At 35.8% G+C, this 27,712-nt stretch overlaps 1 protein-coding gene across 2 annotated transcripts in view; it reads right to left on the bottom strand.

Annotated features, from left to right (window-relative positions):
• The window catches only part of LOC105499367 (NADH:ubiquinone oxidoreductase subunit S4), a 116,293-nt gene that overhangs the window by 69,674 nt on the left and 18,907 nt on the right, over window positions 1–27,712 (bottom strand). For both annotated transcript variants that reach the window (XM_071098941.1, XM_011771914.3), the window contains exon 2: window positions 5,033–5,111. In XM_071098941.1, coding sequence (XP_070955042.1) covers window positions 5,033–5,111 — 79 coding nt within the window. The remainder of the gene's footprint in view (window positions 1–5,032; window positions 5,112–27,712) is intronic.

The raw sequence follows: 27,712 nt of genomic DNA on the forward strand, positions 1-27,712 counted from the left end.
TTGAAGGGTCTAAGACTTCAGTGGAGGAAGTCATTGCAGATGTGGTAGGTGGAGCCTAAAGAAACGATTAAGTTGCTACAATCTCATGATTAAACTGGAACAAATGAGAAGCTGCTTCTCATGCATGAGCTAAGTCGTATCTTGAGATAGAATCTACTCCTGATAAAGACTGTGAACGTTGTTGAAATGACAACAAAGGATTGATTATTCCATAAACTTAGCTGATAAAGCAGCAGTGGGGTTTAAGAGGCTTGACTCCAATTTTGAAAGAAGTTTTACTGTGAGTGAAATGATATCAAACAGTGTCACACACTATAGAGAAATTTTTCATGAAAGGAAGAGTCAATCAGTGTGTCAGAGTTCATTGTTGTCTTATTTTAAGAAATTACCACAGCCACCCCAACCTTCAGCAACCAACACCCTGATCAGAGTCAGTAGCCATCAACATGGACGCAAGACCTTCCACCAGTCAAACGATTACAATTCCCTAAAGGCTCGGCTGATCGTTAGCATTTTTGAGCAATAAAATGTTTTAAAATTAAGGTATGTACATTATTTTTTAGACATAATGCTATTGCACACTTAGCAGACCTCAGTGTGGTAGAAACGTAACTTTTATACGCACTGGGAAGCCAAAACAAAATTTCATGACTCACTTTAATGTGGTATTTGTTTAACTGTGGTGGTCTGGAACCAAACCAGCAATATCTTCAAAGTATGCCTGTATATCCATAGATATCTATCACATAATAAATTAAAATGAAGAAAAAAATTAATTTAAAATAAGCCAGTTATGTAATAATATAAAGATTTTAATTTTAAAAACGCTATTTTCAAAAACTAAAAAGTGAGAAGAGTGGCACTCATTTGCATTTTGGCACTCGTTTGAAAATTTAATATCTAGCTTAATGGAGGACAGCTGAATTCTAACATCTGTTCTTGCATTCAAACCATTTTGGTGGATTGTTTCTATTGCAATATATAAAGGAAACTCATTATCATACAGATATGTTGTTAGAAGAAGGAGCAAAATTTTGATAGCCCTAATATTTTCATACTTGATTACCTTAAAAATCTATTGTTCTATTTTGTACTTTAAAGGAAATGTTTACCCATATGTATGATTTTATATCAGGCACTGGCCATATGAAAAATACTGGTTCACAGAGGTATACAGATATTCCAAATGTTAATATATTGTGTTACACAGTATCAAAAATCACATCTGTTACCAATCCCGCTAGAACAGTCTTTTTTTTCTTTTTTTATATAATTTCAATTTTTAATTTTAGAATCAAGAGGTACATGTGCATGTTTGTTACCTGGGTGTATTTTGTGATGCTGAGATTTGTGGCAGCTAAATCCCATCAACCTAGCACTGAGCATAGTACACAATGTTAGAATTTTTATAGAACTTAATTCTGCCATTGATGTGATTGAGCTTGACATCCTTCTAGTATGTAAAGACTGTTCCGGGAGTGAGAGATGAGCACAAGGGTTCAAATACTAACACTGCATTTGAAGTGTATCATGGGCAACACTTCCTTGAAGTGACAGGTTCATTTTCAAGAAAATGTCTGTCATGTACCAAAAATAATAACCAATTGATTTCAGCTGGAGAACCACAGTGACATTCTGGCCTGATCTACAGTTTTTTATTAAAAAACCGAAAAGTATGGTTGTATTTGTACTGAACGTATACCTCCATTTTTCTTGTCATTATTCTTTAAACAGTACAGTATAACAGTTACATTGTATTAGGCATTATAAGTTTTCTAGAGATGATTTAAAGTATATGGGAGAATATGCATAGTTTATATGCAAATACTATGCCATTTGATATGAGACTTGATATAGTTTGCATATTTGTCCCTGCCCAACTCTCATGTTGAAATGTAATCCTCAATGTTGAAAGTGGGGATGGATGGGAGGTGATTAGGTTATGGAAGCAGATATCTCATGCATAGCTTAGTGCTGTCTTAGTGATATAGTGAGTTCTTATGGGATCTGGTTATTTAAAAGTGCATGGCAGCTGGGCACAGTGACTCACGCCTGTAATCCCAGCACTGTGGGAAGCTGAGGCAGGTGGATTACCTGAGGTCAGGAGTTCGAGACCAGCCTGGTCACCAGGGTGAAAACGTCTCTACTAAAAATACAAAAATTAGCTGGGCATGGTGGCGGGTGCCTGTAATCCTAGCTACTGGTAAGGCTGAGGCACAAGAATCACTTGAACCTGGAGGCGGAGGTGGCAGTGAGCCGACTTTGCACTGCTGCACTGGGCGACAGAGTGAGACTTTGCTTCAAAAAAAAAAAAAAAAAGGGAGGAAAAAAAAGTGTATGGCACCACCCCGTCCCTTGCACATGTTTTTGCCATGTGATGTGCCTGCTCCCGCTTCACCTTCCACCATGAGTAAAAGCTCCCTAAGGCCTCAGAAGCCAAGTAATGTTGGTGCCATACTTGTACAGCCTGCAGGACCATGAACCAATTAAACTTCTTTTCTTTATAAATTACCCAGTCTCAGGTATTTCTTTCTTTTATTTTTTATTTTTTTAATTTTTTGAGACAGAGTCTCTCTCTGTCGCCTAGACTGGAGTGCAGTGGTGCCATCTCGGCTCACTGCAAGCTCCGCCTCCCGGGTTCACGCCATTCTCCTGCCTCAGCCTCTCAAGTAGCTGGGACTACAGGCGCCCACCACCATGTATGGCTTATTTTTTTTTATTTTTAGTAGAGACGGGGTTTCACCACGTTAGCAAGGATGGTCTTGATCTCCTGACCTCGTGATCTGCCCGCCTTGGCCTCCCAAAGTGCTGGGATTACAGGCATGAGCCACCATGCCCAGCCTCAGGTATTTCTTTATAACAATATGAGAACAGTCTAACACAGGACTTAAGTATCCATTGATTTTAGTACTTGAGGGGAGTCCTAGAACCAATCCCCTTACAGGTACTGAGGGACAACTAATACTTCAAGAAAGATATAACAAAGCTGGGGAAAATCTATATAGGGCAAGAAAATTCAACAGTATGCAACCAAATGACATATAATTAAAAATACCAAACCAATCCAGTCTGTCTACCTCTCTGATACACTTCATAGCACTCTGTTTCGGGCAATGTATTACTGGCTGACTCACTCATTCTTCAAACTAGAAAGAAGAGAACTTAGAAGGGTTATTAGTGAACTCTAAAATTTGAAAACTATAGAAAAGGCAACCTCTTGAGAGTTAAAAAAGATGCTCGTAGGAAAAATTAAAAGAATAGTGCTCTCATTAATGAATACACAGGATGTGAAAATCATCCTCACCTCATACACACATAACTGCCTCATTTCTTTTGTTTTGTTTTGTTTTTGAGATGGGAGTTTCCCTTGTCGCCCAGGCTGGAGTGCAATGGCGCAATCTCGGCTCACTGCAACCTCTGCCTCCCAGGTTTAAGCGATTCTCCTGCCTCGGCCTCCTAAGGAGCTGAGATACAGGCACTCGCCACCACACCCAGCTAACTGTTTGTATTTTTAGTAGAGACGGGGTATCACCGTGTTTGTCAGGCTGGTCACGAACTCCTGACCTGGTGATCCGCCCACCTCAGTCTCCCAAAGTGCTGGGATTACAGGCATGAGCCACCATGCCCGGCCCCTCATTTCTTTTATACTTGACTAGGCAACTGGTGTTTGATTAACATTTAAAGAATAGGTAGATGGTGACTGGATGAAGACCTCAGGGTTAGTAAAAAGCATCCAGGTAGAGTGAACAGAACTCCAAATGCCTTGAAGCAGGAAAAAGAATAGCAAGTTCCAGGCTTGATGTGGCTAGACCACAGAATATAAAACACAGTAGTATAAGATAAACCTAGAGAGGAAGGCAGGAGTTAAATCATGCAAGATGTCAAAGGCCATGTTAGGATTTTAATGTTTACTCTAAAGGCAATGGAAAGCACCAAAGGACGCAAAGAGGGTGACAATACCAGCATTTCAAAGACGATTTTGGCCATCCTAAGGAAAATTAATCAGATTAGGATTAAAGAGTCTAGGGAGATCAGGTAAGAGACCACTGTAGAAATCTAGGTGAAAGATGATGTAACCTAGATCAGGATGATGACAATGTCAATAGGTAGACCTAAGAGATAATTTTAAAATAAAACCAGTCAGCATAAGATGTGAATTTTCCAAACTGTCTCTATTTACTTATACATTTATTTGTCTGTATCTTTAATGGTACAAATAGAAATTTAAGTGTGACCTATTACTTAGATTATGTTTATAGGCTCAAAGTTGAGTGATAAAATACTGTACAATAATAAAGGGGGTAGCTAAGAAACACACCTATATATCTGATAATGATAAAACAGATATAAAATGAAAAGCATACATATACAATTACTCAATTCTATCAGAAGTTTTGGAAACATTACAAAATGTATGCTATTGAAGCATAAATATTAAGTTGCATGTAAAGTAACAGACCACACTCTAAAAAATTTTATAAGTGATGGCTGCCAAAATTCTGTTTGTTACTGATTTACAAAAGATTATTACTCATTTGTTGTTAGTCTTGCTAGTTGTAATCTCTCATACATATGAAGAAATAAAATGTGTGTGTGTGTGTATACATATACACATATATACATACAGTGACAATAAATATTGTATGCTTCCAGGAAAACCTAATATACTTAGTTTTAGACAGTACTAGCAAGTATCTCACAACTTAAATAGGAGTGCAACTGAGAAAATAAAAAGCAAAACATTCATTACAAAAAGTAGTGAATGTTCTAACTGCTAGTTATAAACACCACAAAAATGAAAGCCTTTCATAATTTTAATATATTAATATTTGCATATGATTTTATTTTTGTATATAATGCTTAATATAAATTATCTTTTGATGACAAATATTTCTTCTTAAAATTTAGGTATAATCTAGAAATTCAAATTCAAACCACTTTCCTGAAAACTTGGAACACCATACTGAATATCTATAGTACAAAAATAACCCTGAAGGCAGAACCATAGCAGTGTGTAGTAGAAAATTCTTACCAATTTTTCATCAACTGTTATGAGTTGTGTGTCTTGAGTCTGGTCCTGTGCCAATCTCCATGTGGAAGTGCTCAATGACCTGCAGTGCAAGACTTTAAGTTAAGAAAGGATCCAGGCAATGAGAGGAGAGACAGACAAATCTTACATAAACAAGCTACTTTAACAATATCTGTCTTATTTAAAAAAAAAAAAAAAAAAAAAGGAAAGGAAAGAAAGAGAAGAGGGCACAAAAGTCCTTTTTCTCTGCAATTAGTTCTGTCTGCTGAGTTTTTGGCAGACTCACTTGACAGTTCACAACAGGCTGCGCTTTATGTCAGTCTTCAGGCTCTCTGTCACAGAAAGGCCACCAGTGACAACTACTGTACTGCTGTCTATGAGTGTACAGTGGCTGATTTGTCACGACCAGCCAGAAACATGCAAAGCTATACCAATTGTTCTGGAACACTGATTCTTAAATGGATGGCATCAGAAATGAAAAGAAAAAAATCCCAATCATAATAAAAAGTTTCTTCACTCTAATTTCACACCAAAAGTACTTTACATGGGAATGATTTGTGTAATTATTTTAACTAATGTTATTAGTTTAGTTCTGTAGCCCATTCACAAAATGGGAGAAATAAAATTGGTTAAAATGAAAATATTAGGTTAGAAGTAAAATGGACAGAGAATCTAGCCCCTTTACATTAGCATTTTCCTACTGTCTCTCCAATTACTTAACATTAACGGACGTTTCATGTACACATTGTTGTTTATATTACTGAATGTCATACCTATCCCTGACTGTGCTGTGGCATTTTAGCATCTTAAAGAGTTTTCCAAACTATTAGGCTATCTGATATAGATTTCTCTTGCAAAAAAGTAAGTATATACAACTATGGCTCAAATTTCCAACCCAAATATATGGATTTGGTACTTTCTTTTTTTTAATACAATATATTCACTATCATAGTTTTAATGCAACATAATAACCAATAATTGACAAAAATAATTGACACAAATAGTTGAACTTTTTGTGCTATAAGTTCAACTTTTGATAATGTGTACACAGTCATATAGAAAACCTTCTTAGTTATAATTTAAAGATAACATAATACAAGAGGCTTTACTGCTTTATGAATCTACTTTAAAATGTGTCAATTATTTCCCAAATTTAAGGTATTTTGTAATTCTTTATCATTGTAAATGCCCCACTCAGAAATACACCTACACAAAATGTATTAACATGGAAATAACTTTAGATGATTTACACAAACTTAAAATATATGTCCTGGTTGTTGTATTAAAGTATAATTAAGCACCTCTTAATATCTATTTTATTTTGGGAATCATTAAGGTCAATAACATGGCAATAAAAAATTTAAATACTTTAAAATCCACATATTACAAGAAAAACACTGGGTAATGATAAGAGAACTCATGAGAACCTGAAATATCAGAAAATGTCATCACAGTTTCTAAATACAGTAAGGAGTTCCCCCTCATCCTTGCAGGATACATTTTAAGACGCCCAGTGGATGCCTAAAACTGTTGATAGAACTGAACCCTACATATACTGTTTTTTAAATACATACGCACCTATGATAAAGCTTAATTTACAAATCAGGCAATAAGAAATTAACAATAACTAATAATAAAACAGATCAATTAAGTAAAATAAAGATTACGTGAAAACAAGCACTGCAATACTGAGACAGTCAGTCTTATCACCAAGATGGCTACTAAGTTTCGACTAACACAGGCAGGTATCCTATACAACCTGGATAAACTAGATAAAGGGACGATTCACATCCTGGGTGAGACAGAGTTGGATGGCATGAGATTTCATCACACTACTCAGAATGGAGCAAATATTAAATTCATGAATTGTTTTGGAAATTTTCCACTGCATATTTTTGGACCACAGTTGACCGTGGGTAACTAAAACCGTGAAAAGCTACACTATATTTTCTCAAATGAAGCTACTTGTTAGATGAAAACAGTACAAATTATTAGGTAGATTAAAACTCTATGCCCATTTTGTGCAATTTTTTACTGCAAAGGGGATTTAACTTACAACAATTATGTCATAATTGTTTAAGAAAATCTTAGTATATATTAGTTGTAATCCAAAGTAAAGTTCTTAATTTATAAAACCATATTTTACTTTAAGGATAGGTATACTTTAATAATTTTATATTAAAATACATACATAATTTACTTTAAGGATAGGTATACTTTAATAATTTTAGGTTAACCTCCAACTTACTGTAATAATAGTTATATAACATCTTTTATAAACATGTGAAATTATTATAAACAAATGAACTGATAAAAATTTATATCAAGCTGTATGTAAAAGACAAGACAATAAAAAGGGCAAAAATGTTAAGTAAAACAATCCTACCATAAAGTTAAAACTCACAATAAAAATCTGTGGTAAAAAAATTTTTTTAAGATAGGTTAGACTGCAAAGAGGGATTTTAATTTTTATTTAAAATATATGTATATATTTCAGAAAAATCTGCCTAAATTAAAATGTATATATAATGTGTGCTTGTGTAAGTTGTATCATGTGATAAGTAACTGCCCTCTAAGCAGAAAACAATTATTAAAAGACTCAAATATCAGATGTGGAGAAAAGTTTTTCTCCAATTCCGGACAGTTAAGGTAGCAACGAAGGTCCAGAGTCAACTATGAACACAGCATTTGATAAATTATACCTACCGGGCTTGGCACAGTGACTCACACCTGTAATCCCAGCACTTTGGGAGGCTGAGGCGGGTGGATTGATCACCTGAGGTCAGGAATTCGAGACCAACCTGGCCAACGTGGCAAAATCCCATCTCTACTAAAACTACAAAAATTAGCTGGGCTTGGTGGGGCATGCCTGTTAGTCCCAGCTACTTAGGAGGCTGAGGCAGGAGAATCACTTGAACATGGGAGGCAGAGGTTGCAGTGAGCCAAGATTGCACCACTGCACTCCAGCCTGGGCAGCAAAGTCAGACTCTGTCTCAAAAAATAAATAAATAAATAAAAAATAAAAATACGCCGGGCGCAGCGGCTCATGCCTGTAATCCCAGCACTTTGGGAGGCCGAGGTGGGCGGATCACCTGAGGTCGGGAGTTGGAGACCAACCTGACCAACATGGAGAAACCCAGTCTCCACTAAAAATACAAAATTAGCCAGGTATGGTGGTGCATGCCTGTAATCCCAGCTACTCAGGAGGCTGAGATAGGAGAATCACTTGAACCCGGGAGGCGGAGGTTGCGGTGAGCCGAGATCGTGCCATTGCACTCCAGCCTGGGCAACAAAGAGAGAAACTCCGTCTCAAAAAATAATAAATAAATAAATAAATAAATAAATAGATAAAAATTATGCCTACAAAGTATAATCTATAGTAAATTTTAGACTATGCATGAATTACATAGTAAATATCTGTTTGTTGATTAGCCTGTAAGGAATGTCACATCAGTGAAATGGTAGATGTAAAGAAAATATTAAGAGTACAAAAACCTTGCTAAGAAAAAAAGATACAAGGCCTACAAAGTATAAAGGAAAAACATGACAGAAGCTATTACATAAAACCAAAAACATCAAAACTAAACATACAGTAAGTGAAGTGTAAGACAGACAAGAAGAAAATAATACAAAATAGAATAGTAAGGAATCAACATCTAAAAGAGGTAAAAGAACTACAAATAAGTAGAAATAAGTAGGGGGTCATTTCTAAATTTTAAAAGATGAACTCGAACAGCAACAAAACAACCCAATTAGAAATGGGGAAAAGACCTAAATAAACATTTATCCAAAAAAGATATACAAATGGCTAATAAGCACATGAAACGATGCTCAACAGAATTAGAGAAATGCAAATCAAAACACAATGAGATAGCATTTTACTCCCTTTTACAACATTTTAGTATATAAAAAAACAGAAAATAAGTATTAACAGAAATGTATAGAAATTGGTACCCTTATGGGAATATAAAATGGTACTACTACTATGGAAAATGGTATGGCAGTTTCTCAAAAAATTAAACAGAATTATCCTATAATCCAACAATTCCATGAGTATACACCTAAAAGAACTAAAAGTGGAGACTCGAATAAACATTTGCACACCAATGTTTATAGCAGCATTTTTCAGAATAGCCAAAAGCAAAAATATCCAAAATATTAATAATCAGATTTTACTGGTCAATGTATCAAATAGTAGTAAGTGTTCATGTAGAAACAATGACTAATGTGTAATCATTAGAAAATAAATGGTAATTTTACTTACTCTGCTGTTTAATACTCATTTTTGACAAACTTAAAAACATTGTTTGCCTCATGGGTTTGCCTTTATTTTTGTCCATCTATTTGTTTTGTTAATTTGCCCATTCAATTTCCAGGTTTGTAAAGTATCATTCTTAATTCTCAGCCCAAAGGATAAACTCTGAGGGTTGTGATTGTGATTATCAATTACCATTACTAGTCAAGGTAATTGTAAGCGTACAAGCCATTTATTCTGTTTTTCTGAATAAGTTTCCTGAAAAAGAGATATCTTGAAAATGAAAATCAATAACCCTTATTTCTAATCCTGGTTTTTATCAATAAATCTTATTTCTAACTCTGGTTAAGTAAAACAATTTGGTGAGATTTTTGTCTTTTTTATTGTGTTGTCTTTTACATACAGCTTGATAACAATATGAAATAAATTTTTATCAGTGTATTTGTTTATAATAAATAGCTCAAATGTTTACAAAAGATGTTTTGCTGTAGATGAGAAAATCTCAACTCCTCTGCTGTTATATTTTATTTTTTGAAAACATAAAATGAGGAACTTCTTGCTCTAAAGTTTCTTCTAGTGATGGCAGTGTATTTGATTCTAGTAAGTGGAATTGACAATAGTTCTACTTTGTTTTAATAATCCCCTATAGAAATGCTATGCAAGAATCACCCAACTCACATAATAATCTGTTTTTCTTTAAAAAATCTTTCAAAATCACATACATCCACCACATTTTCTTTCTTTATTCATCCATCAATGAACATTTGGGTTATTTTGCTACAAACATTCGTGTGCAAGTTTCTGTGTGGACATTAACTTTGCCACTCGTTTGGGTAAATACGCAGGAGCGCAACTGCTGATCATATGTTAAGACTATGTTTTAGCTTTATAGGAAACTGCCAGACTGTCTTCCAAAGTGCTGTACCATTTTGCACTGTCACCAACAATAAATGAGACTTGTTCTCTTCATCCTTGCCAGCATTTCGTGTGGTATTTTGGATTGCAGGCATTCTAACAGGTGTGTAGTACTATTTCATTGTTGTTTTAATTTGTAATTCCCAAATGACATATGATGTTGAACCCATTTTCATACGCTTATGTGTCATCTGTATATCTTCTTTGGTGAGGTGTCTGCTTAGATCTTTTGCCCACTTTTTAATTGGGTTGTTTGTTTTCTTATTGAATTTTAAGAATTATTTGTTACTGTAGACATAGCTCTTCATGAGATAGGTGTTTTGCAAATATATCCTCCTAGTCTGTGGCTTGTCCTTTCATTCTCTTAGAGGAGTATCTTTCACAGAGCAGAAGCCTTTAATCTTAATGAAGCCTAACTGACGCATTTTTCATTCATGGATGATGCTTAGTGTCTTCCTATCCATGTATCTTTTAGGATCTTCTTTGATAATCCTTTGTCAGAGTTTTCTAATTTTCTTCATATAGATCTTGTAAATGTTGTTTTTAACACTTCAAAATACACTTTTCAAAAAGTCTTAAACAGTGAAAAGATTTTTTTTAAATTACACTGAAAAACAGTATCTGAACAACACTACTGACCCAACGTACTAACACTATGTCCCTTTTGAAACAACCTATCAACTAAGAATAATTCAGTAAAATTCCCATATTCCTTGTAGCAGTTTAAAACTGTGACTACAAATTTCTTTGACACTCCTCCCTCCCATTAAGAGCTGAAGTCTGTATCCCCTTCTCCTAGAATCTGAGCTCTGTGATTCCTTGATCAATATAAGAAAGTTAAACGGAGGTTATGTGTGTTTCCAGCATCAGACCTTAAGAAACTAGCAGTTTTCACTCCCTGTCTCTTAGAATATCGTTTCTTAGGATGTTTCGCTTTTGGAACCCAGCCACCAAGTTGTAAGGAAGACCAAGCTGTCCCACAGAGAGGTATATGTGAAGAGGAATAGCACTTTGCCGACCATGTGGGTGAGGTATGTTGGACATGAAACCTCTAGTGGAAGTTGAGCTATCCCAGCACACACCACATGGAGCAGACCAACTTCCCTGCCAAAACCTGCCCAAATTGTACATTTGCGAGCAAAACAGAAGACTATTGTTGTTTTAAGCAACTGATGATTGGGACAGTTTGTGTCCAGCTATAGATTTAAAAACATCCCTATAAATAACTGAATATGATTTTATAAACATTAAAATTGAACCAGTAATTTCAAAAGACCAAAAATGTGTTGAACTTTTAGATAAAAGTCCTAATCCTATAAAAACCATTATGGAGTCAATCTTTAGCCTTTTGATTAGAACTAATTATGTTGGTTGTCAATTTATTACAAATTAAATTAACTCTGATTCACATTATATCATAAAGTATTTCCATGCTAAGTCATAAGGAAATATTACTGAGAGTTCTAATTGAAATAAAATATATACATATTCTCCATGGCACAATAATTAAATGTGTGGATATTAAACCTTTGAAAACTTTCAAGCTAATAATCTTGAAGCTTTTCAATTACCTTGAATCAATAAAGAAAATTTAAACTGTCTTCAGCATACTGTATTCATTAGATAGAAAAAAGAGAGAACCAATTGTTAATGGGAAAATTAAAGATGAAAGGTCAAGGGACCACTTTATTTTATTATTTACTTTTTGACACAGGATACGGCTTTATCACCTAGACTGGAGTACAGTGGCAAAACCATGGCTCACTGCAACCACGACATCCTTGGCTCAAGTGATCCTCCCACCTCAGTCTCCTGAGGAGCTGGAACTAGAGGCACACACCATCCCACTTGGCTAATTTTTTGGATTTTTTTGTAGGGATATGGTTTCACCATGTTGCCTAAGCTGGTCTTGAACTCTTGGGCTCAAGCAATCCTCCTGCCTTGGCCTCCCAAAGCGCTAGGATTACAGATGTGAGACACTGAGCCCAGCCTAAGGGACCTTTTTAACATTCTGGAAAGACTGAGTAAAAGAAAAGAAAAAAAGTAAAAGAAAAGAACCCACAAATGCTTTGTTTAAATTAGAGAAAACAATACTGAAGAAAATGTATTTAAAATCTCTTTAGAACACCACAAATTTTTATTCTCATTTAAATTTTTTGCAATAATTTCTAATCTTCATCTACAGTACTGAATATTATCTTAAAATGTTCAGCTGATCAAATCAGTAAAAAGTAAGCATCTCCTGCTCATAGAGGAGGAAAAAGTAAGGATCCTTTTTCTTATTCTTCGGAACCGCCAGGTAGAACTATGGTAGGAACTAACAGCAGTTGTGTGTCTGGACACAGTCAAGCCCAAAACTGAAACTAATCCTTTGAGAGTCATCCAACAGATTAAAGAAAGATTTGTGCAAGAGGGATAAGGGTAATTATGTTCACATAACAGACTCTGAAATGGAATTGAGGAGTAATAAGTAGGAGAATGTGGGCAAGATACTGGAAGATCATAACAAAGAAACTGGAGGGTGTGACAGAAAATGTAACGTAAAGGAGAAAGAAATGTATCTACATTTATAGCAACGGGTTATCAAAATAAACATACATGAGGTAAAAGTAAGAAGAATAAGAAATAAACATGTCATGGTGATGATAGTAATTATATTACAAAACACAATGAACATATGAAATGTTCACATGTAAGCAGGTCAAATCATTGAGCTACCTTGGCCACAAAAGAATATGTCTACTGGCTTGGAATGCCTTAATGGGAGAAACTGTGTTGCTGTCCTTTGACATGTCTTATTAATAACTGGAAGCAATTCACCACAAATATGTCAATTATTAACTTATAAATTAAATACAATAGTAACACAAATCCTAATAGAATCTGTATAAAATTAGGTGATTCTCATGGGGAAGAAAAAATTCATAAAAAATAACTAAGGAAATTTGAAAAATAATAAAGTAAGATTTCCTCGCCAGATAACAGACTACTGTAATTAAAATATCATTGTATATGCCCAGGCACAGATATATACATCAAACAAATAGTACAGATCAGAGTACAAAAACAGACTATGTATATCTATAGATTTATTACATAATAAAAATACAATTTTAAATCAGTGGTGAAAGGGTGGACTATTCAATAAATAACATTGAGACAACTGGCCATCCTTTCATGGAACCATAATGTCTGAATCCCTTTCTAAAAGAATTACATCATATACTGAAGAATTCCAGATGGATTTAAAAATCTACGCACATAAACACACACACACACACATAAAATGCAATGTGTGTGTAGCTGTGTGTAAAAAATACTGGGATAATATATAAAAGAGGTTTGTTTTAATAACTTTTGAGTGGTTAAAGTCTTCCAAATTAAGGCAAAATATCCACAAACTAGGAATGAAAAATAATTTCTGATCAACAAATTCATATAAAGGAAAAATCAGAGTTAATAAGTAAAACATATAGTAAAGGACCAATCTATAGTATACATAAAAAATGCTTACAAAGCAAAAGCAAAATCATTCCAAAAAGGGAGAAGGAATGCAGATGATATGAGCACAATAGATATTAATATTAATATCAATAATCACTTTAAATGCGAATAGTCAAAATACACCAATTGAAAGAGAGTTATCAGAGTAGATTTAAAAAAATAAGACACAACTACATGTTACTGAAAAGAAACTCATTTTTAATTATAAAGACACAGATTAAAAGTAAAGGGATGGAAAAAGACATAGCATGTTTTAACACTAGTCAAATCTTGCTTCAATAGCTATATTAATCTCAGACAAAGGGGACTCCAGAACAAGAAAAATTAACAGGGATGAAGAAGGCATACATAGTGATAAAGGGATCAGTTCTCCAACAAGACATAACAATAGTTAGTGTGTACGTACCTAACAAGAAAATGTCAAAATATGCTATGCAAACACTGATGAAACTACAAGGAGAAATGCATTATTATTGTTGGACACTTCAACATTCTTCGAATAATAATTGACAGAGCCAGTAGGCAGAGTATCAGTAAGAATATGGTTGAACTAAACAGCACAATCAATTAACTGGATATAATTGGCATCTGTCAACTGCTTCATCTAACAATGGCAAAAGACTCATTCTTCTCAAACTCAAGTGAAACCTTCGCCAAGATGGGCCACATTCTGGGACATAAAACATACCTTAACTAATTTAAAAGAATAGAAACCACACAATGCAAGCTCTCAGTCAGCAATGGAATTAAACTAGAAATCAGTAACAGAAAACTAGAAAATCTCCAATTACTTGGAGATCAAACAATACACTTCTAAATAATTCATGGGTCAAAAAAGTCTCAAGAAAAATTTTAAAATATTTTGAACTAAATGAAAATGAAAATACAATGTTCAAAATTTGTGGGATGCACCAAAAACAGTGCTTAGAGAAAAACTTATAGCTCTGAATGCATATATTAGAAAAGAAGAAAGGTCTAACTAAATAAAATAATCTAAGCTTCCACCATAGGAAACTAGAAAAAAAAAAAAAAAAAAAAGGGCAATATAAACCTAAGGCAAGAAGAAGACAAAAAAATTACAGTAAACATCAATGAAATTGTAAATAGGAAATTGGTAAAGAAAAATAAACAAAACCAAAAGCTGTTCTTTGAAAAGAGCATTAAAACTGATAAATCTTTAGTCAGGCTAACAAAAAAGAGAAAGAGAGAGACAGATGAGAGAGAGAGAGACAAAGCCCTAATACATAAAATGAAACAGGTGTCATCGCTACTGAGACCATGGACATTAAAAAAATAGGGAAATATTATGAACAACTCTATACCCACAAATTTGATAACTTAAATGAAATGGGCTAATTATTTGACAAACAGGAATTACTAAAAATCTTACAAGGAGCAATAATCTGGACAGGCCTATATCTATTAAAGATATTGAATCAATAACCTTCCAAAAAAAGAAAGCATAACATCCAGACGGTTTCCTGGTGAATTCTACCAAACATTTAAGGAAGAAATGACACTAAATCTCTACAATCTCTTCTAGGAAATAGAAGAATGTAGTAACTCATTCTATGGGACAAGCATTACCCAAACATCAAAACTAGATAAAGGCATTACAGAAAAGGAAAACTATAGACTAATTCTCTTATAAATATACATGCAAAAATCCTTAACAGATATTAGCACGGAATTCAACAATGCATAAAAAGATTTATATACTATGACCACGCAGGATTTATTCCAGGTATGATTCTAAAATTCATATGGAAAGACAAAAGACTCAAAATAGCCAACACAATACTGAAGAATGAAGTCAGAAAACTGTTATTACCTGACTTTAAGGCTTACTACACACTGCACAGTTATAGTAATCAAGACTGTGGTATTAGCTATAGAATAAATAGATGAATGGAACAGAAACAGACTATTCGAATATAGTCAACTGATCTCTGAGAAAGAAACAAGGGCAATCCGATAATGGCAGTCTTTTCAATAAATGATGCTGGAACAACCAGACATCCACATGCAAAAACTTAATCTACACAGTGACATTATACCTTTCACAGAAATTAACTGAAAATGGCTCATGCACCTAAATGTAGGAAGCAAAACGATCAACTTCTCAAAGATAACATAAGAGAAAATCTAGGTGACCTTGGGTCCCCTAGATTACAAAGGCAAAAACATGATCCATGAAAAATAAATGAGTAAGTTGGACTTCATTAAAATTAACAGCTTTGGCTCTGTGAAAGATACTATTAATACTAAAAGAATGAAAAGACAAGTCACATGCTAGGAGAAAATATCCGCAAGACATATATCTGATAAAGAACTTGTATCTACAATAAACAAAGAACTCTTAAAACTCAACAATGCCGGGTGCAGTGGCTCACGCCTGTAATCCCAGCATTTTGGGAGGCTGAGACGGACGGACCACTTGAGGTCAGGAGTTCAAGACCAGCCTGGCCAACATGATGAAACCTGCCCCTCCCTGCTCTTCTCTACTAAAAATACAAAAAATTAGCTGGGCATGGTGGCACATGCCTGTAATTCCAGCTACTAGAGAGGCTGTGGCAGGAGAATCACCTGAACCTGAGAGACAGAGGTTGCAGTGAGCCAAGATTGCGCCACAATGCACTCCACTGGGCAACAGAGCGAGATCCCATCTCAAAACAACAACAACAACAACAAAACTCATCAATAAGAAAACAAACAACCTTGCCAACTGAAAAGTGGGTAAAAGATCTAAACACACACCTCACCAAAGAAGATATACAGATGATAAATAAGCATATGAAAAGGTGCTCAAAATCATATATCATTAGGAAATTATAAATAATAAGACAGCACTACACACCTATTAGAACGGCTAAAATCCAAAATACCACACCAAATGCTAGAAAGGATGAAGAGAACAGAAGTCTCATTCACTGCTGGTGAGAATGTGAAATGGTACGGCCAATTTGGAAGACAGTCTGGCAGTTTTCTACAAAACTAAAACATAGTTTTAACATATGATCAGCAACTGTGCTCCTAGGTATTTACCCAAAAGAGCTGAAATCACAAGTCCAAATGAAAACATGCAAAAGAATGCAAGGGAAATGAAAAAGAAAATCATAAGATACCACTTCATGTTCATTAAGATAGCTATTATCACTCCCCAAAAAACAAAAAACCAAGCAAATAAAAAGTAGCAAGTACTGGCAAGGATGTGAAGAAAATGGAATACTTGCTCACTGCTGATGGGAATGCCATTATAGAAAATGGTAGGGTGATTCCTCAAAATATTTAAAATAAAATCATCATATAAACCAGCAGCTTCACTTTGGGATTTATATTCAGACAAACTAAAGCAGGGACTAGAACAGATATCTGTACACTCATGATTATAGCAGCATTATTCACAGCAGCCAGAAGACAGAAGCAACCCTACTGTCCATTGGCAGATGAATGTGTAAACAAAATGTGGTATATACATACGATTGAATATTATTTTGCCTTAAATGGAAGCAGATTATGATATATGCTACACCATGGATGAACCATGAAGACATTGTGATAGGTGAAATAAGCCAATCACAAAAGAATAGTATAAGATTCTATTTATATGGGGTATGTGAAGTAGTCAAACTCACAGAAATAGAAGGTAAAATGGTGGTCGCCAAGGGCTTATGGGAGAGAAGAATAGAGAATTACTGTTTACTGGGTACGGACTTTAGTTTTAGAAGATGAAAAAGTTCTGGAGATATCTGATAGTAATGGTTGCACAACAATGTGAATGTACTTAATGCCAATTAATTATACTCAAAAATATTTAAAATAGTAAATTTCATAGTATGTATAAACCATCACACTATTTTAAAAAGAGCATGCCTTGTGAAGAAACAGACAAACCCTGGTTTACAACACCAATAAAGACACATACGCAAAAGTTTGTCAAAGATGAAGATTCACAACTGCCTAGAGACAGCCTCTTCACATATGTACATAAAAATACTACGTTTGAATCTATTAATCACTCATCTCCTTGGAAAATTACAGAAGTCCAGAATAAAGCTGTTGAACTTCAATATGATTATTCATTTGTACTGCCTCATGGAACAAATTTTCCCAAATTACATACTTTTAAAAAACTACTAGTGCTTGTCTATGTAATACAAAATATGTGAGTTTTTGTTACATGTCCTACCAATTACTAACCTCTTGATTTTTTAGACTTTGCATAGTATCATTATTCAACACGTTTTACATAAAAATAGTTGATAATTATGAATCTTTATTAATAGATTTATGTTATAAGCAAGCACATAAGAGCAAATCTTAAATATACTTATGAAAATGTAACAGACAAAACACAAGGAAAAGGATTTCCAATTAACCAGTTTACTCCTCTACTGGACATTTTTGGCTAAACTGTCTAGTTCACCTTTCAGCAACAAGATCCTTAATTCAATCAAAACAGGATTACTTCAAAGCTACTTGGCATATTTTTTTAAAAAAATCATTCCACCAATCAATCATGCGTAATTCTGTATATTCCTCAAAAGGCTTGTTAGTCATTCCAGCTGGGCACCCATATTCCAGTTGTTCTCTGTATTAGTCAGGGTTCTCTAGAGGGACAGAACAGGACATATATATACACATATATATATGTAAAGGGGAGTTTATTTTACATATATACATATATATATGTAAAGGGAAGTTTATTATTAACTCACATTATCACAAGGTCCCACAATAAGCCATCTGCAAGCTGAGAGCAAGGAAAGCCAGCCCAAGTCCCAAAACTGAAGAACTTGGAGTCCGATGTTTAAGGGCAGGAAGCATCCAGCACTGGAGAAAGATGTATGGCTGGGAGGCTAGGCCAGTCTAGTCTTTCCATGTTTTTCAGCCTGTTTTATAGTCTAGCCACACTGGCAGCTGATCATACCCAGATTATGGGTCTGCCTTTCCCAGCCCACTGACTCAAATGTTAATCTCCTTTGGCAACACCCTCACAGACACACCCAGGATACGCTGCATCCTTCAATACAATCAAGTTGACACTCAGTATTAACAATCACATTCTCCTTCTAATCATATTTTGAGACTACACTCCCATAGATACTTCTTGGTTAGGTATAGGAAAGTAACTTACTTAAATTAGTGAAATACGAGGGGAAATGACATTATCCAGCAGTAGCTTTAGAAGTCAATGTGTAGGCATTGGCCTCTTTGCCTACATCCCAGTAACCAACAGTGGTTAGTCTGAGTTCCCAAGTGAGGATACACGGAGTAGCATTCCTGACTGTCTCACAAGGGAAATGCAGCATGAACAAGGAATAGGTATCTGTTATTTTAAGCTACAGGTATTTTGGGGTTTAGTATCCTGACTGATACAGCTTGATAAGCAATTCTCTATTCAAGTACTTCTCTAGGGACTACCACATGAGAATTTAAGTTGTACGATGTCTGTTTTACACTGAGGTTGGGAGTGTTACAGCTTGAGAGTTTACTATTTTCAAATGAATCAAGATGTTGCTTTTAAAAACCTACATTTTGGTCTTTAAGGGCAGAATAATTTATTTCCTTACGCTTTTGAAGGTCAGAAGGTGTCAAAAAGCCATTAGATGATCTGCTTCACAACTGCTCTAATGCTACTGTGTCATCTTGGACAGATCACCTCCTAATTTTTTTTTTTTTTTTTAAAGATGGCTATGCGTTTTCTCTTCACTTTGATGTATTCCAACTTGTCACTTTTTGCTTCAGTTTAGGATTCTTTTGGTCTAAAACTTCTCTGTATCAGCCCTAAGACCACTGAGATTACGTTTGTGTAAAAAATATATTAAAAATAAAATAAAAAGTGAATTGAAAAAGAAAATATGGTGAAAATATAAGGCATGACATTTCATTGTTTGGCAATATTACATCAAAGGGAAAGCTAGCTGGTATAAGTTGAATACTTCAATTCAAAAATTAAGTGCCTAAGAGTGGTATACTTGCGAACAAGATTGACATACAGTTTTTTAAAAGACTGTTCACATCATTAAGACTAATGAATACATGCAGAAGAAAACAAAAATCATCAGCATTCATATATTTTTCACTTCATGAAACAAACTAGAAAACAGTCATGTACTAACTTCAGAGTTAGACTCATGAGAAAATTCTAGATCTGCCACTTAAGAGCAATATGATCTTAAACAAATTATTTCACAACTCTGCACTTCAATTTCCTCATCTGCAGAAATAAGGATAATAATACCGCAAAGAAATACTGGTAGAATTAAATAACTAGTTAAGTAATTGGCATGAAGTAGCTGGTGTGCGGAGAAACAAATGCTCACTTCTTTCCCTCTAGTCACAAGCAGGACCAATTAATAGGAAGGCAAGAGAGGAAAGAGAACCCCACTGAAGGCTCAGATGATTGTTAACATTCTTGAGCGGTAAAGGATTTTTAAATAAGGATATGTATAATATTTTTTAGACATAATGCTACTGCACACTTAACAGTCTTAGAGTGTGGTGGAAAAATAACTTTTATCACTGGGAAAACAAAAAATTTGTGTGACTCACTTTACCATGGTATTTGCACAATATAGTGGTGGTCTGGAACCAAACCTGCAGTATCTCCAAAGTATGCCTGTACAACAATCACTTATTAATAATTGGCCTCTCTGCCTCTAGTCTTCTCTTCCTCAAAGGTACCTTCAACCTAAACAAGTAATTATACTCAATCATGCAACTCTTTGGGTTGAAATCCTTCATTGACTGAGTGGTAATTTACCTTAAAAAATTGAAGTATTGCCAGGCATGTTGTCACGCCTGTAATCCCAGTTCTTTGGGAGACCGAGGCCGGTGGATCCCCTGAGCCCAAGTGTTCAAGACCAGCCTGGGGAACATGGCAAAATCCCATCTCTACCAAAAAAACACAAAAATTAGCTGGGCATGGTGGCACATGCCTGTGGTCCCAGCTACCTGGGAGTATCACATGAGCCTGGAAGGCAGAAGTTGCAGTGAGCCATGATCGCACCACATGCTCCAGCCTGTGAGACACAGCGAGACACCGTCTCAAAAAAAAAAAAAAGTATTTAGGGATGGAATACCATGGTATTTACAATTGACTTTCAGATGGCTTAGATCAATATATGTGTTTGTCTGTTGCTCAGCTATACACAGATACTCATATATATGCATTTTGCTCATTTATATACATATATATGCAAAATCAGCAAAATACTAACCTACTAACCATGTTAAATCTAGGTGGTAGGTTTATACATTCACTGTACTCCACTCTTCTGCATGTGTGAAAATTTTAATGGAAAGTTAAAAAATTGAAAGCAAAATGAAAATTATGATTAGTATGCCTCCTCTGTGGAAAAATATATTTTCTTAAATATGCATAAATGGACTCTAAGCATAAGAAACTAATAATGATTTTTTGGGAGTGGGGTAAGCAGTGGTAAACGAGCAGATGGGACAGAGAAGGAGACCCTCAGATTTTATATATATATAAAACTCGGCCGGGCGCGATCACTCACGCCTGTAATCCCAGCACTTTGGGAGGCCCAGGCAGGCAGATCACTTGAGGTAAGAAGTTCGAAACCAGACTGGCCAACATGGTGAAACCCCATCTCTACTAAAAATATAAAAATTAGCCGGGCATGGCTGCACATGCCTGTAATCCCAGTTACTCGGGAGGCTGAAGCAGAAGAATCACCTGAACCCGGGAAGTGGAAGTTGCAGTGAGCCGATACTGTGCCACTGCACTCCTGCCTCGGTGATGGAGTACAACTCTGTCTCAAAAAAATAGAAGAAACAAACACACACAAAAAAAACTCTGTGACTGTATTATTCAAGATACTACACTGAAGAGTAATGTTGACTATATTTTTGCTTATGACATGATTATGGTGAGGATTAAATCAGATAATGTACATTAAAACCTTAGTAAGTGCTTGGCACTTGGTCAAGGTTCAATGAATATAGTCCAGCTGTTGAAGTAAGAAAAATAATCTTCAGTACTAACAGTACAAGTTAATTTTAATCAAACCATAGAGATGGCCAGCCATACTCTCTAGAAGTGGCTATTTGTGAACATGAACTTCAAACAGCATTATCAAAATGTAGATCAAAGGGCTTTTCTGACTGGCATAAATCAACACTGAAATTATTTTCCTTTAATGAAATGAGTAGTATTTGAAATACATGGTTGGCTAGAAAACCTGCTTGGGCACCACTAGACAAGCCTGTATGATTTAGCAGGCTCAGCAGCCCAGACTTTTAGAGTAACACACACTGTTAGAGCTCCATTTGGACCTAGGATTTACTACTTGGTGGAAGATACTGTTGCCTGACCTGACTAGTCCTGCCGTCAGACTACTACTGTTATTTAGCTTTAGTGAACTAAGATTCTCGTCATGGGGCCTATAAACCACCTCTTCATAGAGGACACCAAAGCATGGCTTGACTAGACAGGTGACCATTCCTATAATCAGAATATGTTCTCTACCTCATCTTTAGTGAGCCAAGGTATCACCTCGTAGAGCTGCTAAGAAACTTAAATGAGATGTAAATGTTAAGCATTTAAGTATAGTTCCTTACCTATTCCAAGAAAAATTATTAGCAATGATCATTATTATTACTTCTGAGAAACTAAAGTTGCTAGATTACATTCAACTAAAAAAAGGGTTCAGATTAAAAATAACTAAACAGGCCGGGCGTGGTGGCTCACGCCTGTAATCCCAGCACTTTGGGAGACCGAGGAGGGCCAATCACAAGGTCAGGAGTTCAAGGCCAGCCTGACCAACAAGGTGAAACCCCGTCTCTACTAAAACTACAAAAATTAGCCGGGTGTTGGTGGCACATGCCTGTAATCCCAGCTACTCAGGAGGCTGAGGCAGGAGAATTGCTTGAACCTGGGAGGTGGAGGTTGCAGTGACCCGAGATCACGCCACTGCACTCCAGCCTGGGCAACAGAGTGAGACTCTGTCTTAAATAAATAAATAAATAAACAAACAAACAAACAAGCAAACAAACAAAGTGCTGAGGTTACAGGCGTGAGCCACCACGCCCAGCACAAACATTTTTATAGTGGTTAGCTTAATGAGGAAAATAGTCTGCTTGTTATTCAACTTATGCTTTTACAGGCCTTCATACTGCTTAGGAAAAACTCAACAATTATTTATTATAAGATTGATTCAAATCAAGTTGATAAAACTGTAGACCACTAGAACAGAATGAGTAATCAAAACTCCCACTGGCTTCCCTTATAAATTATTAATAGTTACCTAAAAGCCTAAGTCAATGACTTTTTAATAAATACTACCAGAATTATATAGGCAATTTGCTTTTAATCACAAAACCAATCTAATCAACAAGAAAATGAAACACAAAACCAGTACTTCTTCAACTGACTTTTCATAATATCCCATAATTTTAAAATATTCACCTAAGATTTTTTAACTTTAAAACATTTGTGGCCAGGCACTATGGTTCACGTCTGAAATCTCAACACTTTGGGAGTCTGAGGTGGGTATATCACTTGAGGTCAGGAGTTTGAGACCAGCCTGGCCAACATTGTAAAACCCCGTCTCTACTAAAAATAGAAAAGTTAGCCGGGTGTGGTGGCATACACCTGTAATCCCAGCTACTTGGGAGGCTGAGGCACAAGAATCACTTACACCCAGCAGGCAGAGGATGCAGTGAGCTGAGATCCCGCCACGGCACTCGAGCTTGGGCGACAGAGTGAGACTGTCTCAAAACAAAAACAAAAACAAAAAACATTTTTAGTTATGCTGGTAAATATCCATGCAATAAAATACTCTGAAGAGAAGTTTAAAAGATCTAACAAGAGTTAATACTTATTACAAATTGGCATACCTATGTTTAAAAACTCATTTGAGGCCAGGCATAGTGGCTCATGCCTGTAATCCCAGCACTTTGGGAGGCAGAGGCAGGTGGATCACCTGAGGTTGGGAGCTCGAGACCAGCCTGGCCAACATGGTGTAACCCCATCTCTACTAAAAATACGAAAATTAGCCAGGCATGGTGGCAGTTACTCGGGAGGCTGAGGCAGAAGAATCACTTGAACCCAGGACGCAGAGGTTTCAGTGAGCCGAGATAGCACCATTGCACTCCAGCCTGGGCGATAAGGGCAAAAATCCGTGTCAAAAAACAAAAAAAAAAAGAAAAAAAGAAAAGAAGCTCAGTTGAACTCTGTCAACCATACATATTTAAGAATGTATACCAAGATTCTGATTCCTATTCTCAATTCACCAAACATCTACTATGAAATATCTATTATGTCTTATACACAATGCTAAACTCAATAACTTGCTTTCAAGATTTTATAGTTTATTGCGAGAAGGCAGACATATAAACAATAATTTCAATGCCAATAGTTTGAATGCAAATGGTAATTTCTATGAAAAAGGTACATATGAGGTACTTTTCTATGCATGGAGAAATAACTGTGCATTGGGGAGTGGGAGGTATAGTGAGATGTAGCAGGACTGTAAGGAAAAGCTTTCTTAACAATGTTGCCTGTACCTGTCAGATACTTTTGTTTTCATTGATCATCCAAGGCTCCAAGACTGAAAAGGGAATTAAACATTTAGCATATGACTTGAATTCTTTCACACATTTTGTACTTACAACCACGGTCATAACTTTTAAATGTAGGAACGGTACCACCTAACCAGTAGCTTATATTTTGGTTGAAAAGCCATGAATTCTTCATCTTCCCAAATTTATTCCCACCAATGCTTCTTATTTTGCCACCCATCAACTCCCAGTAATTGAAATGAAATAATAAAATGTAACAATATCTACAATATTTAAAAATCCCTTAAACTCTAGTTAATTCCTATTTTTGAGCTGCTTTTATTTCCAAGATACATAGAATTGAACAAATTTAGCCAAATAAAATCATGTGGTATATTTAATGCAGACTATAAACAGAATGTATAATTTTCTATTTCAAAAGTCTGGGTTTATACTTCATATCAAGCACTCCATTATTCTAAAATCTATAACATAATAGCTATACAGCTATTTATTACAGAAAAAATTACAATTGGCAATTACTTAGATTTGCAATACATGTCCATTCCTTCATGAACAACTTTGGAGTTCTAATAACCCAAATCACATGGAAAGCTGTCTTTCTGACAGAATTCCACATATACATTTTAGTAAATATTGCCATAAGATAAAGTCTGCAATAGTATTATTCAATAGTATGAAATAAGAAGCATAATAAAGTTATAAAAGTCATCATTTTTTGGTAATCTCTGACATTGTCCATGATGGCTACATTTAAAACCCAAATAGTTATCTCATAAGAAAAAAAATATATAAGGTCGGGAGCGTTGGCTCACACCTGTAATCTCAGCACTTTGGGAGGCTGAGACGGGCCAATCACGAGGTCAGGAGATCAAGACAATCCTGGCTAACACAGTGAAACCCTGCCTCAACTAAAAATACAAAAAGTTAGCCAGGCATGGTTGCAGGCGCCTGTAGTCCCAGCTACTCAGGAGGCTGAGGCAGAAGAATAGTGTGAACCCTGGAGGCAGAGCTTGCAGTGAGCCAAGATCACGCCACTGCAATTCAGCCTGGGCAACAGAGTGAGACTTCGTCTCAAAATATATATATATATTTTTTTTTATATATACAAACGCAAACAATTGCATTATAAGTGCAAATATAAAATATAAATGCAAATATAAAAAATATATTTTTATAACAAATGCAAACAATTGCATTATATATATTACATACATATGCTATACTGCTTATGGAGATGCTGCTATGCATTAGTTTTAAATTTCTATATGATTCCATAATCAAATTAGTCCATAGATGTTTACCAAGTATCTATTATATGAAGTATCTATTACATGCTAAGTACTGTGTTATCCTATAAAAACACACAGATGAAGAAACAAGTTCCTGATCTTGAAGAACTTAAGTCTAAGGAGAAACACAGACAAGTAAACAGGCCATCACGATGAAGCATATAAGTACAGCACGTCTTTGAATAATATCAGCTTGTTCAAGTTCATTTTGTTATATGTTGATGAAAAAGAAAAAACGAAATTAATTCCCAGCCAGGGTGTGTGAAGTTTGCACATCCTCCTCATGTTCACATGGGTTTTCTCTGGGTACTCCAGTTTCCTCCCACATCCCAAGGATGTGCATGTGAGCTGAACTGGCATGTATACATGGCCCCAGTCTGAGTGAGTGTGGGTATGCATGAATGTGCCCTGCAATGTGACGGCATCCTGTCCAATGCTGTTTCCTGTCCTGTGCTCTGAGCTATAGGGGCAGGCTCTGGCCACTCTTGACCCTGAACTGAAATAAATGGATAAGTATCTTACTTGTTTTTATTCATCTTTCTTAAACATGTATATAGCTCACTTTTATTTTATTTTATTTTGAGATAGAGTCTCACTCTGTTGCCCAGGCTGGAGTGCAGTGGCACGATCTCGGCTCACTGCAACCCCTGCCTCCTGGGTTCACGCCATCTTCCTGCCTCAGCCTCCCAAGTAGCTGAGACTACAGGCGCCCAATACCACACCCAGCTAATTTTTTGTATTTTCAGTAGAGACGGGGTTTCACCATGTCAGCCAGGATGGTTTCAATCTCCTGACCTCGTGATCGCCTGCTTCAGCTTCCCAAAGTGCTGGGATTACAGGCGTGAGTCACTGCACCCAGCCCTAGCTCACATTTATTTTAATGATTAATATTAGAAATGCTTGGGCCTTTATTTAGAAATGTGATGATGTTTTTTTAACTCTTGTTTTATATCAATTAGCCTATGGTTAAATTGGTTTTGTTTATACATTGTTTCCCTTAAAGTAGCAGTTTCCAAAAACATAATGATGAGGTAAGAGAGGGCGCTCTAAGACTTCATAGATAAGTACTTAATCTAAACTTGTGAGTTCAGACAATGCTCCTCAAAGAAAATGCTGGTTAAACTGCCACCTGAAGGATAAACAAGACTTAAATAGGCAAAGGGTGTTGCGGGTAAGGCAGGGGCAGAGAAGGAACAGATAGGAAAGCAGAAGACATAGTCTAGGCAGACAGAGCCTTAATTACAGAAGAGAGAGAAAACATTTAGGGGTTGCAAGCAGTTGAGAAATACTAAAATATAGAGTTTATGTACAGCTGGAGATTGGGTCAGAAGGGGACTGATGAAAGTATGAATGCCAAAGAATGAAGTGAGCAGGGAATACGAAGAACTCTGTGGCATGTTGGGAAGTTCAGACTTTGGCAACATGTACCCAACATGGAGAACAAATTGAGACTGATGAGAGGGAGATCAGTTAGGAGGCAAGATGACAGCAATAGCTGCAGCAAAGATGGAAATTGATTCAGAGTTAGGAAAATGAACACTAGAATTTAATGACTAGGTGATATGAAGCCTAAGAGAGGACGGAGAGATGGCTTAGAGTTGGCTTAGACAAGTGGCTGGGTGTTGGTGACAATTACTAAAAAGGAAAATAAGTGTAGCCGGGCACAGTAGCTTGCATTTTTAACTGTTTTTTAAAAATTCTCTACCCATTTGTAATTGTCATGTAGATGTGTTGAATTTCTTAAGTGAAAAGTACATATGACACAAATAAATCATATACATTTAGGCCTTAATGTATACAGATGGTAAATGAAGTCATGGTGGATAATGAGATACAGGGAAAGTATATTAGTTTCCTATAGCTGCAGTAACAAATTACTACGAAATTGGTGGATTGAAACAACACACATTTATTACATTTATTCTCTTACAGTTCTAGAAGTCAGAAGTTGGAAATCAGTCTCACAGGGCTAATATCAATGTGTCAGCAAGAATGGACTCTTCTGGAGGCTCCAGGGGAGAATTTGTTTCTTGTTCCTTCTAGCTTTTAGAGACTGTTGGCATTCTTTGACATGTACTCACATCACTCCAATCTCTGCTTCCAACTCTACACTGTCTGTTTCTCTGACTCCACCTGCATCCTTCTTATAAGGACCACTGTGATTACATC

The sequence above is a fragment of the Macaca nemestrina genome, chromosome 6 (assembly GCF_043159975.1).
Source record: "Macaca nemestrina isolate mMacNem1 chromosome 6, mMacNem.hap1, whole genome shotgun sequence".
NCBI classification, from domain to species: Eukaryota; Metazoa; Chordata; class Mammalia; order Primates; family Cercopithecidae; genus Macaca; species Macaca nemestrina.